Raw genomic sequence first — 14,131 nt, forward strand, 5'->3', positions numbered from 1 at the left:
GGCCCATTGATGGCACAACCAGATCCATGTTTGGTACACATGAAGTTTTAAGTTTTCAAACACTGAGGTCATTGCAATGTTGTTTGGGTTTAGGGATGTCAACGGGTACTGTACCCATCAACGTATACCCGAACCCAACCAAATAACAAATTGTTGATTGCGGGTTTTTTCGGATCACAAAAATGGAATCTCTAACTCAAACCTGTATAATTTCATAAATTTACTTTTAGGGAAATTTTCAAATACCCTCAAACTTTTCGGCCTACATAACTAAGTCTAACTTCCCCGGCTATCAATGAGTCAAGTTTGTATTGGGTACCCGACCCAACCCAACCCAAACCCGAACTCCCAAGTATGGGAATGAAAAAACGCTGACCCAAGCAATATGTGGGTCGGGTTTGAGACATGATTTTTGTCAGGCAACTGACCCGTCCTATCATTTTTGCCGAATACTTGACTCAACTTGAGTATTTTGTATATGTATGTTTAATATAAAAAAATTATGAAATTATGTGGGTTATGGTTTAGGATTCCATTTTTATGACCCAAAAAAAGCCCAGACCTTTCGTTTATTATTTGGTCGGGTTTGGGTATTACCTTGATGGGTTGGGTACCCGACCCGTTGACAACCCTAAAACCAGTCAATATAACAATAACCCGACCCATTTATAGCACAACCTTATGATTTTATACCCAAAAAATCAAGTCCTAAATCAATCGATCTGTAATGGATACGATCTCGGCCCACTCGTCCACAAGGCCTTCGCCACTAGGAAGCCCGATGACCTCCTCTGCCGGTTCGCCGCGCCAAGGAGGCCAAGATCGAGGACATCTGCTACTCCCCCTATAAGGATTTCACCCTCGTCGACGCTGAGTCCCTCGAGTTGGCCCTCTCCACCACCAACTCCCGACTCTAGAGGCCAGCCTCCCCCTCGTTGCCCGCCTCCAGGCCAAGACTGTTTGCACCAACCTCTCCCTCGCATCACCTCCCTCTATGCTAAGGTCAAATGCCACCTCTCCAATGATGACCCAAGTCAAACTGGGGGAGAAATTCAACCATGCATTGAATACACCCGTTGACATCAAACTTTGTTCAAGATGTTACAGGGGTAAAATAGTAACTTCAAAATGTGACTTAGTGCTTACCCAAGTAAAAATTTTGCTGTGAATTTGCAAACTCTCAAATTTTGATGTGCACATGAATTATACCAAAAAGTTTTAGGGGTATTTAAAAATTTCCCTAATAGATAATAACTCTCTCTCTCTCTCTCTCATGCATGTGCGCATATCTACATGCATACAAGTATTTGTTGACAAATCAGTTGGCTGAGTGGCCCTTATGGAATAAAGTAGAAAAAAAGAAGAATTTTGCTTCGATAACACCTGAACAGGGTATCAGTGATTGTTTCACAAAAACATAGATAGTAAGGTTTAGCTTACATAAAAAAAGAAAAGAAGAGAGAGTTATCCATGGTATATATGTAGATATATCTTCCTTATGAAAAACAACAAAATAAACAATAGGTATTCCTTAGTAACATCCCTTGATACTTTCAATGGGTAGCGTGTATCTGTTAGGCTTGGTCACTTTACATAATGCAAGAACATGAACATAATTTTTACATTATTGTCGATATGCTATTATTGCTAGGAAGATATGTGAAAAGAAGTGACAGCTTATTGAAAGGATTTGAGAACTAGAGGGTAATAATTATGGGTGTCAACGGGTCCGGTTTGGTTGGGACCCTGGTGGAACCAGAGTTGGCCCCAATTTTTGGGTATGGTGTCCGGTTCAGACCAGGGTCTAATTGGATCCACTATAAGAGAAACCATACCCAGACCCGATAAAAACTACATCAACCATACCCCGGCCATACCCAGTAAAATAATATTTTTTGTCATTTTTACAATGAAAATTTGTGGGTCTTAATTGAAACTCGGGTCAGGTCCGGGTCTGATATAAAATTTCACAAACTACCCGGCTGGGCTCCATGTATTAACAAACCCAAACCGTGGACACCCCTAGTAACAATCATAAACATTGTTTATTTTGTTTATGTTTTGAAAGGCAAGTTGGGGTTTAGGCAGACCCCAACCAGTTATAAAAGGATACCATTGGGATTTGAACTTGCACCGTCTTAATACAAGATGACGTGAACTAGCATCTCCTACCAGACAAGCAGAGCCCCCGTTGGTAATCATAAACGGTGTTATTAAATGATCTAAAATTTTCAGAGCCGCTCATGTTCCAGATAAATGGCATCGAGCACCAACCGGGCTCCCCTTGTTTGGTAGGAGCTGTTAGTGTAAGTCACCTTGTGTTGAACGTTGCAAGTTCAAAACCCAATGATATGTTGCATGACTGGTGAGGGTCTGACTAACCCCCAGCTTGCCTATTAAAAAAAAGATAAATGGCATCTATTGCATCTCAAATGGACAGCTGAGAAGCCAGTCATGGTGATCCAAACCTTATACAAGAAGCTGCCACCAGGCATGTTGACAGTTGGAGCACTTTTATTTTGAAGGTCAAGTCGGGGTTAAGCAGATCCTACCAGGTGTACAACTCTATCATTGGGTTTTGAACCTGCAACGTCCCAACACAAGGTGACGTGCACTAGCTGCTCTTACCAGACAAGTAAAGCCCCCATTGGTAGTTCGAACACTTTACCATTGCACCAAGTAATGACTTTTTTATCAGCGAGAAGTAACATGTTTGGGTGGTTTCTTAAGTAAATCTTTTATAATAATTAAAATCGGTAAGTAGGGGTGTCAACGGGTCTGGTTTATCCAGACACGACCCGAACCAAACCCTATAGGGTCAAGGTGAAGGTATGGTGATAAATATTAAGACCGGATTAGGACCTGAGTTCGGACCTGAAGGTCCGATATTATAATATATGTACCTGGGCATAGTTTGTGAAATTTTATACGTGACCTGAGTTCTGATTAAGGCCCGCATTTTTCAATGTAAAGATGCTAAAAAATATAGTTTTTATCCGGTCTGGGCATGTTTTTTCTTATAATGGACCCGATTAAATTAGGGTTCGGACCCGTTACCATACCCAAAAACCGAGTCAAAGTCGGGTACCACCTGGGTTCGAACAAAACCCGACCTGTTGACACCCCTATCACTGGGTTTTTTGTTTTTTTCCCCAACAAATATGCTTTTACCAAGAGATACCTTTGGCCCACTCATGCAACGGATTGGCTCTCTCGTGATCATAATGATCTCCCTTATACGTTTCTTGGAGAGAATATAAAAATGCTAACCCTATACCCAACCTCAATAGTGATTAGGGGTGGGCCGCCCATTTAGAGCTCGGTCGTCCCGCTTTAAGTGTGGCTGGGCCCAAAGATGACTTGACTCGTTTATTAGTTGGTCAGGTTTTGACTCTATTTTTAATGGGCTCGGGTTTGAAGAGTAACCCATTGCTCAACCCGACCCAAATCCATTTGTAAATAGTAATAATGAACAAGTTTCCAACTTCTCATTCACTCAATTAATTATTATTTTTTATTTTTTCATAAAATTAATGTAACTAATTAATTAAGCAATAATTAATTTTTTTTTATATTATAAAAAATTAATAAATAACTCAAGCCCATCGAGCCATCCCCAAGCCTGGCCCACGTATATAACCGGCTAGATTTGGACTCAACACCTATCAGGCTCAAGCCTAAAGCCTTCGTCCAAACCCGGCACACGAAGAGCAGCTTTGCCCATCGTGGGGCTAGGCCCATTGCCCACCCTCGATACCCACCAACAAAGCCCTCCAACTCCAACAAATGAATATATGAAACCCTAATTTTTGTTTTCCTAGTAATCACCCTCACCAAAAGAATTCCTAAAAATTAGAAAGAAAAAACAGTGGGAAGGTATACTACTGCCGAAGGGTGTACCAAGCTGAAGGCCCAGGTTCAAATCCCTCTGACGCATGAGGCTTAAGAGATATCGGGTTGGGGTCTGCCTATAAAGAAAAAAACAGTGGGAAGGGTGTACGGATGTATTAATTTTTACCGAATACATTGTTACTGTCATTAATTAGTTCATTTTTTCATACAATTATCACTATACACCATAATATTATCAGTGGTCGAGTATCAGTGGTCCCCACAGTAACAATGGCCAATTATTTCAACCACCCCTAAAAAAAAAAAAAATCATTTAAAAAAAAAAACAAAAAAGAGAAGAAGCAAACCCTAATGAGATGCTGGGAAAGATTCTGAAGCGGCCAACCTAACCCTAACTCGTGTCAAACTCAAACCCGTGCTCTAGCGCCCTTGGCTCATCCGGTTTCCTTGAGTGGGGCTTTACACGTACCTCACACACGTTCGAGCACACGCACGCCCTAATACCGATCGAGGCCGAATCCCCAAACCCTAGTTCCCTTCTACCCGCTTAAACCCTAACCCTCTCTCTCTCTCTCTCTCATGGCATCCCTCCTCTCTCTCACCTACTGCATCTCCTAGCCCTCCTTCTTCTCTTTCTGCCAACCCTACCACTTTTTCTCTTCTCCAAGGTACGTTTTTTCTTCTTCTCTTGTTGTTTTTTTTAATGGTTTCTTTTTCTGGATTTCTTCGTTTTTTCTTGGTTTTTGGGTTTTCTTTTGCCTCGAGTTTTCCGTTGTCCTTATCCCCTTTTTTCCCTAGATTTTTGGGGTTTTCTCTGTTTTTTTTTTTGGAGATGGAAGTCGCGGGGGATTCCTATTCCGTGGAAGCAGTTGCTCTCAGGCAGATGGCAGCTTCGCTGATGGAGGCCGTCGTTTTAGAGACGATGGCTGTCGCCCAGAGGTCACTTTACCTCTCCCTAGCGGTAATTTCCTCTCTTCTGCCTTGTGCTTCTCTTGATTGTGTTTATTTATTGTCTATTTTTACTGCAGAGTTTCTGCTTTAGATGAAGGGGTGGAATTTGTGGTTGGGTTTCTACTGTTTAGGGTTTTTTTTTTTGCAGTTTTTGGTTTTGATTGTATGTATTTTCGCGGTAAGTGTTGCTAAAGATAGGATTTTCGTTTGCGGAGTGAGGGGGGAAAAAGAATGATCCTGTTCTGTTTCATCATTACCATTGCTATTGATTTTTATGTTGGTGTTAGGAACTTAGGGTGTTGTGTTAAAGCTATTTGAACTTTTCAAGAAGTTTTCCTCTTTTCGGTGGGTGCCTAGGGTTTTTCTGGACACCATGGATTCCAAAGTTGGGGTTTCTTCTCTTTCTATAATTCTTATTCTATTTTTTGGGTCTAGGGTTTCTGTGCAGAGATTTTTCTTCTCTGTTCTTTTAGGCAGTAGGGTTGGTTATGTTCGCGTGTTTACATGTGTCTGTTTTTTAGCTTGTGAGGTGCTTTATTGCTGTAGTGCTTAGGGCTTATATTCGGCTCTGGTGTTTGTGAATGTAGAGGAATTCTTGGGTTTTTTTTCTTTCTTTCGAAGTTATTGTTTCTCTTTAGCGTGAACCTGCAGTAGGTTGTGAAGAGAAAGTCCGTCAGCTTTTCTCAGTTCTTTTGTGAAGGCTAATGGGACTAGCGGAATTAGGGTAGTTTTTGTTTGCTTCCCATGTTTTCTTTCGCAAATTCATCATGTGCACTGTTCAAGTTTAGTAGTCAAATGCGAAGTCCAGTTGGTTTTATCATCAACTATCCCTTTTGAGTCTACGGGAGACTTGGGTTTCTGTACCTCTCTTTCCCTTCTCAGATTTTGTGGGGCTACAAGTTGAGGATCGGTGTCACACACACACACACACACACAGAGAGAGAGAGAGAGAGAGAGAGAGAGAGAGAGAGAGAGAGAGAGAGAGAGAGAGAGAGAGAGAGCAGTCGTTTGGGTTAACTTTTCCGGTGCTGTACTGTTAAGAAGGGTTTGTGTCAAATTGGATGTAGGATGGAGTACGCCAGACCATGATTGATGCCTGTATTTTCAGTGATATACGTTAGCTATAACCTTGCTTTATTTGTTTCATTGATGATACAACTACATAAACTTTCCCCCTCAGATGGGCTCTCTGTTCAATGGAATAAGCTTCCTGGATCATACGGGTGGCACCAACCAAGGGTAAGATAGCTGTTTTTAGGTTCTCTTTCTTCTCATTCTGGCATGATGGGATTGGAAGTTTTGGTTTATTTTGCCCTGTTTCTCTCCTTGCAGGTATGACGACTCCGCCACAGTTGGATTGAAGGCAAGTGTCTTGAACACTCTTCAGAATCTATGGTCTAGTCATTAATGCTTGATCTAAGTCGGTCAAGGAGTCAATAAGTCAAGACAGACACCTCTTTCAGTTGAATTCCATGTTGAGCTTTACACTTCAATTCGTTGCTGATTTATAAATGCAGGATAGGAGATACATTGGAGATGGAGTTACTCCAGACTCCAACCAAGTTCCTCCTGAGAGCAAAGATGATGGAGACACAGACGATGATGAGGATGAAGACGAAGATGAAGACGGTGATGAGCAGGATGATGATGGTGAAGGTGATGAGGAAGATGCATCTGGGGATGACAATAACAACCAGGGCGACGAGGATCCAGAGGATGTCGTTGAAGCAAATGGAGAGGGTGGCAATGATGACGAAGATGATGAAGATGAAGATGAAGATGATGATGATGACGACGACGATGATGATGACGATGATGATGATGATGATGACGATGATGGGGAAGAAGATGACGAGGAAGAGGATGAAGAGATACCAGAACCTCCTGCAAAAAAGAGAAAGTAACCAAATGTTGGTTTTTGGACTTTTGATTGTGTTTTTTCAGGGTAGAACATAGTGGATGAATTGCCTTGTTGTGGACATGGTAGTCATATAAATACATTTTTGGTGGTTTTCCTTTATTTATGAAATGGAGTCTCGTTTAGCTTTCAATGGTTGTGGTAAGCCTTTTTATTATGATTTCGTAGCATGAGGTTCATGTTATGGGCTGGCGTGGTACTGATTCCCTAGAGTTGGTTGGTATATTTTGATTTCTTAAGTTTTTTTTTTTCTGCCTTACATCGTCTTTAATCATTTTTATGTTGCTATTGGTGGGGAGGTTGAACCTTGAACTGAAGTTCCCTGTTCAAGTGGTCTTCCAGGACCACACTATAGGCTTTTGTTTCTAACAGGGCCTTGGTTATGGAATGATCAGTTATACGCTGACTGACGACATATGGGAAGCTGATCTTTTTATTCCTTTTTTTTATGGTTGGTCTTTTTATTTTTTCCAACATAAAGCAATAAGGAAATAGAAGAATGTGAAAGTTAAATTCGAAAAAGGTAATAGATGAATGTGAAGGATAAATTGGAAAGTGCTAAAACACAGGTATCGGTTTTGCTGGTATCTTATAATGTAGACATTACACAATTTGTTAAACATCATAACAACAGAGTCGAGACTCGAATCTCGATTATCTCTGTTCCATCATTTTTACTTTTTAACCTCACAAGCATTTGGAGAAGTCCAGCCTCTATAAGGTGGTAGTTACCAAATCCAATCTTTAGTGCTAATGTAAAGGGAAGGTTCTCTCGCTTCCTCTCTCAAATGTCTTAAAATTATCCCAGCTACCAGTTTCCAAACATCCATTGCCAAGTGGATAAATTACCACCATTGACAAGAGCATAAATTACCATCCCAGCTACCAGTTTCCAGACAGAGGCTAACTAGGAAAATGATGTGTATCAACTATCATGTGCCATCAGTGTCGGGCATCCATATCCGTCCAAGAACTTGGAATTAGGCAGTGCAAGTAATCACCTTTTTTTTGCCATTTTGATAGTCCAAGTGCAAATTGACCCTTGTAGTGTCGGAAACAAGAATGAGGCAGTGCAAGTAATCAATCGGCAAGATGGAGAATAGACAAGAAACCTGTTCAATTATGATGCTCCAATTGTACTGATCAAGCCATCAAATTCTACTTGGCCCATCGCTGCCTCCATTACGAGACTCATTATGCAAAGAGATGGAAGACATGGAAGGAAAATGGGTGATGGGAATGGGTTCGCCAAGCCTCAAGGGCTTTCTTAGACGAATGGTACTGAGTTGTAAGTGATGTGTTTGAAAATTTCCTGTATTAGCTGCCCACATCCACACTGTAGATCCAACAAACCAGAGACATGCAAAAGAGCATGGTGTGAAAATGAATAAACCGCCCCCACATCCACACACTCGCGTAAACAAGAAACGCAAAAGAGGCTGGTGCAAAAATGCATCTTAGTCTAGAAAGGCTATCCTGTTCGGTTCACACCTCAGTCTTTTCACTGCAAACTGAAAAAGCAGAACTTTTTCATGCTATTCCAAAAATATGCACTTCTCTACATGAGAAACCAATCACCCAGATTCTCATTTCCTAGAGTAGATTCACCTGGTTTGCTTCATGTGGATGACAAATGGGATGTCTTTTTCTTTTTTCCCACAAAGAAGTTGGAGCCAATCCTGTTGAATCATACAAAAGGCAGAGAAACTAAAGAGTAGCACGTGTGGCCTAAGAGGCTAAGAGCATCAAGTGAAGGGCATTAACAGCAGCTAAATGCTGAAGGGAACTGGATTTTCACTTTCTAGTTATTTTAAAGCTGACTCTTATAATTGTTCACCACATAATGACTCTAGAACTCGCTACTTTCACCAAAAGAAACCTTTGATTCCTTTGCTTGATGGCCTGTTTTCCCTACTGCTACTCTGATGTCCATGTTCATGCTAACTTGTCAATGATGTACTGATCGCATATGAGAAGCACAACCAAAGAATTATGTTGATCAAATCCTCAACAAGGGGAAGCTCATGCATAACCTAACACTCAGCTTCCGTCCTCTAAAAGGAAAACTAGAAAGCCTTCTCACTGGATCAGCTGTAATGACCGCGCTTTCACTTTATCTTCCCATTGACAGTAATATTTGCATTCAATCACATTCTCATTTTCCTGTACTCTCCTTGAATGTAAGTTAATCCTAATAAGTAATAATGGTGTTATGTTCTTGACAGATTTTTTTCTACTAACCACCTTGAGCATCCCTTGCATTGTGCATCTTTGTCACACGATAAAAGAAATCCATGTATCACTCACGCAAAACACATACCATGTATAACTGCATCAGTAACTTATCCAATGAAAATATGGGTGTAATTGAGGACTGCATGTCGGATATGGATTTACAGAGAGGACTATAGACATGTTTTTTTGTGATTTCAAGGTTAGAGGCATATCAATGAGCACAAAAACTCACAGCTCAAAGAGTTGTAACTGTGTATGCTTTATCTTCCACTAGTGGATATTCTTGTCTTAGAAGCCTTTTAATACATGTGATGATCTCAATCATCTCTTACTTCTATCTGTGATTCCTCAAAATCATAAGATGATCTCCAATGATCTGGAATAGCAGTACATGGCTGTGACTGAAAAACATGGGTTGAAGTTGATAGCAATTTCTGTGAAAAGATGTGGGATGTTTCTAAATCATCATTAGATGGTGCTAATGTAAATCTTGATTCTTAAGCTTGACACTAATTCCTAATTTCTTTTATGACAAATTGAAGAAAAAGCAAACGGTGGACAGTAGAATTAACAGAAAAGTCACAGAAAGAGAATGAAATGAGAGTCCAGTGCCAATCTATATGTCGTGCACCACTTCACATAGCAGGCTGCTAAAGGAATCTAGTGGCTTTGATTCTACAGAAGGAAAAGGAGGGAAGGCCTATCAACGGTAAATCTCTGTCTACTTTATCCAGTAGCAACAACCGAATTCTACCTTTATTTGTTCATCCATGATTCCTAAGCAGTTGTTGAGTAAAAGGCCGCAATGTGTTCATATTACCCTTTAACATTGATAACACTTTGTTATTGTTATCTCATATACATGCCATTTATTGTGTATGCATCAAAAAACAATGGAAATAAGATGCCTCCTAACAATAACTCAAACATGGGATCTGTAATTAAATGTGAAGTGAATAAGTTCTTCAATAAACTTCGACAATTATTATAGATGATAGATACTAATATAGGTATACATAGATGTACAAGTAACAGTTCAAGGACCTTAGTCAATTTTGTACATTACCTCAAAGGGATTATATTTATGCACAAATATCTTTTGTATGCAGAATATGGCATAGATTTTGATCTTGGTGTTTGATAGTATGATCCAAAAAAGTCTGGATATTTAAAGGATGATGTCCACCAAAAAGTACAGTAATTTTTTTGAAATTGTGTGTGATCATTATTGAGTCAATCTTCTGATACCAGTGAGATATTAACACCTGGAATAGTAGACTGTCAAAAGACTGCTAAGTGCGCCCCAAGGGGGGTTGGCGTATTGGGGTGGGGCCTTGCCCGCTAGACGGGCAGTCGGTTTGATTCCCACGGGCGTCACCCCTGAACACAAGCCGATGCTCAGCATAGACCCCGGAGACGGGAGTCCTAGCCTCAGAGTTTTACGCCGCCGGCATGACGACGGTAGGTATGACAGGCTAAGCCAGCGTGACCAGGTCTTCATGTCTGCTGCGGTTTCTTTGGGTTATAATCGAAAAAAAAAGACTGCTAAATGTGTGTATTGTGTGATGAAAAGGATGATACATGCCATGGATTACACAGAGTCTTTACTAGGCTTAACACCAATTACTTGTTCTAAAATCTTATAACATGGGTTGTCCCGTATACATTAACTAATGGACTACTGTCATGTTATTCAAAAAGGCATCATGGAAGGAGGAATTGCATAATTTATAAATAGAATATCATAAATAGCAGGTAATGGATAATATACTGTCTTGTGGGAGATATACGTCTATGAATAAAGAAAAGGAATCAATAGAAACAACTTCAAGATGGATCATATCATGACAAAGAATCTTATATGAACAACCAATTTCATTAACTATTTCTCTATATAACTACTTATCATATTTATTGATTATATGCATGGAGGATAGATAAAACGAAGAATAGATCCCGATTTATAGATATATTGGAACACTACGACAACGTGAGTTTAGTTTAATTGCCATTGATTTTAAGTCTTTAGGATGTGAAAACTGAAATTCGAAATATCGGTTGAGATTAGATCTAACGGAGGTGATTTAGGGGTAGAATCTTGGTTTTAAGAGTGTTATTGAGGGAGACATCTTGGGCTGTAAAAAAGGCACAAAGACGGGTTGGGACTTGCATTTTGCTGCTGACATGAAATAACATTACAGAATTAAAAAAGATTTAACGACAATTGGGTGAGATTTAATGACAAATGGATATAACGACATAAGGTGGGGATGGAATATGATGACACTTGAAATAACAAAAAAAAAAGATATAACAACACATTAAATTGTCGTTATAAGAGTAATAACGACAATTCAAAAAGTAATAATGAAAATCAGGCTCGACAAGTCAACTTAGTTCAGCCTTAACTTTTTATTTGGATGTCACTTTGAGGTGTTTTTTAATGCGTTGAAAATCTAACATCCTCAACTTTAATTCAACTTAAGTGAAACTAAATTCGATAAAGTTAAAAATTTGCTCAAAGTAAAACTTATGTCACTTATTTTGGTCAAAACTTTCTATTCTCATATCGATTTAACGTGATTTTGGGTTTGTTGAAAAGATAAAAACTTCTAGTTTAATTTTTCTTTCAGACAAAAACCTTGAGAATGTCATTTTAGAGACTAAAATTATACTTGAAGTTAACTTTGAAACAAGACAAAACACTAGATTTTGGTAGGTGACCTCTGACATAAAATGACTAGATCAAAATTTGTGTGTTCTTATATATATATATATATATATATATATATATATATATATATATATATATATATATAGAGAGAGAGAGAGAGAGAGAGAGAGAGAGAGAGAGAGAGAGAGAGAGAGAGAGAGAGAGAGATTTGCCTGAGAGTTGTCGTCAGTCTAGGATCACAGTGGGGGGAGATATGGAGTCAAGAGGATAAGGGAGGGGGGGGGGAGGCTTTGTTTTTATGTTGATGGGTGGCCAAGGTCGTTCTGTCCCCCTGTTCCATTGGAACTTGTTTGATCCCCGATCCCACAATTGATTTTAGACGACGTGACTGCTGGAAACAAGAGATCTAATAAACGATGGACGCAACGGATGCACGAAAGGCCATTTGTCGCATCCATATTTTGTTGATCCAACCATTCCACCCCCTATTACGTTGAAAACAGAACATGAGAATGACTAAAACAAATCGAGCAGAGGGGGGAGAGGTCTAACCCTGACCCTCCCTCTCTTTGACCCCTGTGCATTGGTCGGGCGAGACCACCGACGGAGAGGACATTGGTGGTTGGTGAGTACACCGATGACTAGAGAGGACACTGACAGTCGACCATGACACCCTGCTCTCTCTCGCTCTCTCTCACACACACCCTGGTGCTGTGGCCAGGCGACGAGGCCTTCATCAACGACACCCGGGTCTCTCTCTCTCTCTCTCCCTCTTTCTTCTTCTTTTTTGAGTAGGGATTTGATTAAAGTTTTGATTATGGATCTGAATAAAAAAAATTCTTTAATTAGGGCTTTAAATCAAATTTTTTTAATTAGGATTTTTTTTTTAATTTAGTTTGATTTGGGTTTTTCTTTTATTTTTTATCAGGGCTTTGAATCAAATATCTCTAATTATGACTTTTGATATTTAATTTGATTAGGGATTTTCTTTTATTTGATTACTTTTTTTATTAAGATTTTGAATAAAAAAATTTAAATTAGAGTTTTTTATAGTTATTTTGATTAGGGCTCCTTTTCTTTGATTTTCTTTTATTAGGGTTTGAACTAAGGATTTTTTTTAATATTTTTATTATGGTTTATTTATGGTTTCTTTGATTTTATGGCTTATTTATACTTTATTTTTTTTGTAGTTTAAGGGTTTTTTGGTTTATTTATGATTTGTTTTCTTGCATTTTAGGGTTTTATAATTTATTTATTTTTTATTTATGGTTTTTGCATTTGTATATGAAAATTTAAGAATTCCTATTTTTTTCTCAAATTATCCAAAATTTAAACAATTTTTTTCATGCTTGGATCCAGTTTGAGATCTATATTTGGAGCTAAAATCCATAATTTTTTGATAGACATTCATAATTAGATCCAATATGAAACTGATTAAAGCATTTATATAAAAAATATCAATTCTTGTTTTCTCAAAGTTTAACGGATCAGTAAACCTGATCCAAGCCAAGAGGGAGAGAGAGAGATGATGCAACTTGACCTGACCCGATCCAATCTTTACAAAGTCATGAGTCAAGTAGGATCCATAACTCAAACCCACTTTTTTTTTTTTTTTGAGAAGAGATGAAAATTGATTTTATTAAAAACAGCATGAAGCTGCAAAAGAAGTTAGGGCGATGAGATATACCAAATATACAAAACTAAAGAAACTGAATAAATTTATACTTGAACCAGTTTAAACCCTATATGAATCTACACATACCTAATATTTGAAGTTAAATAAAAATATTTTCATTATCTTGATCAAGTTTTTCACCCTTAAATTTGTGAAATTTCATAGTCAAGTTCCACCCACTTACCCGAAAAAACCAAACATTACTTATTTAAAGACCCAAATCAATTTATAACTAAATGACTTTAACGGAAACCATTATAAAGACAACCTAATTTACATCCAACTAGAGTCTAGAACCTAAACTAACCAGTAAGAAGCTTAACTTTAGATTGACCAGACCTGCTTGCACCAAACCAATATACGTCCAAACCAATGACCCATATGGGTCTGCAATAAATACTGTACTCACAACAAATTCAAACCCAATTAATGTTGGTTCAAATTTGGGTGTCGTTTGCAGGAAATGGGACGGCAGACCTTGTAAAAATTTAAAATACAGCATCCAGTGTAGATATAATGCTCTAGAACCGTTTGATATAATGCTCTTGTCTACTGAGGCCTCCGCACAGCAGGGGTTAGGTGGCTTAAAAGTTAAAAGCCTTGAAGTTGGACATAAGTTTTTTTTTTTGACTGAGACTCCTACCAGTTATGCGACCATTTACCATTGGGATTCAAACTTAAAACCTCCCAACATTGTGAATTTGATGAGTTACGATGGTAGGTAGGGAAAAAGTATCATTAGATTTAGGGTAAGTTTGGTTGTGTTTTTGAATAGTGAAAATAATATTTACAATAATTTTTAAGGTTTTGTACTAACTCATTTTTT

The 14,131-nt window shown here is 38.7% G+C and overlaps 1 protein-coding gene across 1 annotated transcript; it reads left to right on the plus strand.

Moving 5' to 3' along the window:
* Positions 1 to 4,388: 4,388 nt before the first annotated feature.
* LOC149835358 (uncharacterized) lies at positions 4,389 to 6,854 on the plus strand. Its single transcript, XM_090008421.1, has 5 exons — positions 4,389 to 4,520; positions 4,651 to 4,813; positions 5,984 to 6,042; positions 6,136 to 6,166; positions 6,321 to 6,854. The coding sequence occupies exons 2-5, from the start codon at positions 4,685 to 4,687 to the stop codon at positions 6,705 to 6,707; spliced, it is 606 nt and encodes a 201-aa protein (XP_089864547.1). The 5' UTR covers positions 4,389 to 4,520; positions 4,651 to 4,684; the 3' UTR covers positions 6,708 to 6,854.
* The last annotated feature ends 7,277 nt before the right edge of the window (positions 6,855 to 14,131 follow it).

This window comes from Nuphar pumila, chromosome 6, assembly GCF_984573655.1.
Source record: "Nuphar pumila chromosome 6, dmNupPumi1.hap1.1, whole genome shotgun sequence".
NCBI classification, from domain to species: domain Eukaryota; kingdom Viridiplantae; phylum Streptophyta; class Magnoliopsida; order Nymphaeales; family Nymphaeaceae; genus Nuphar; species Nuphar pumila.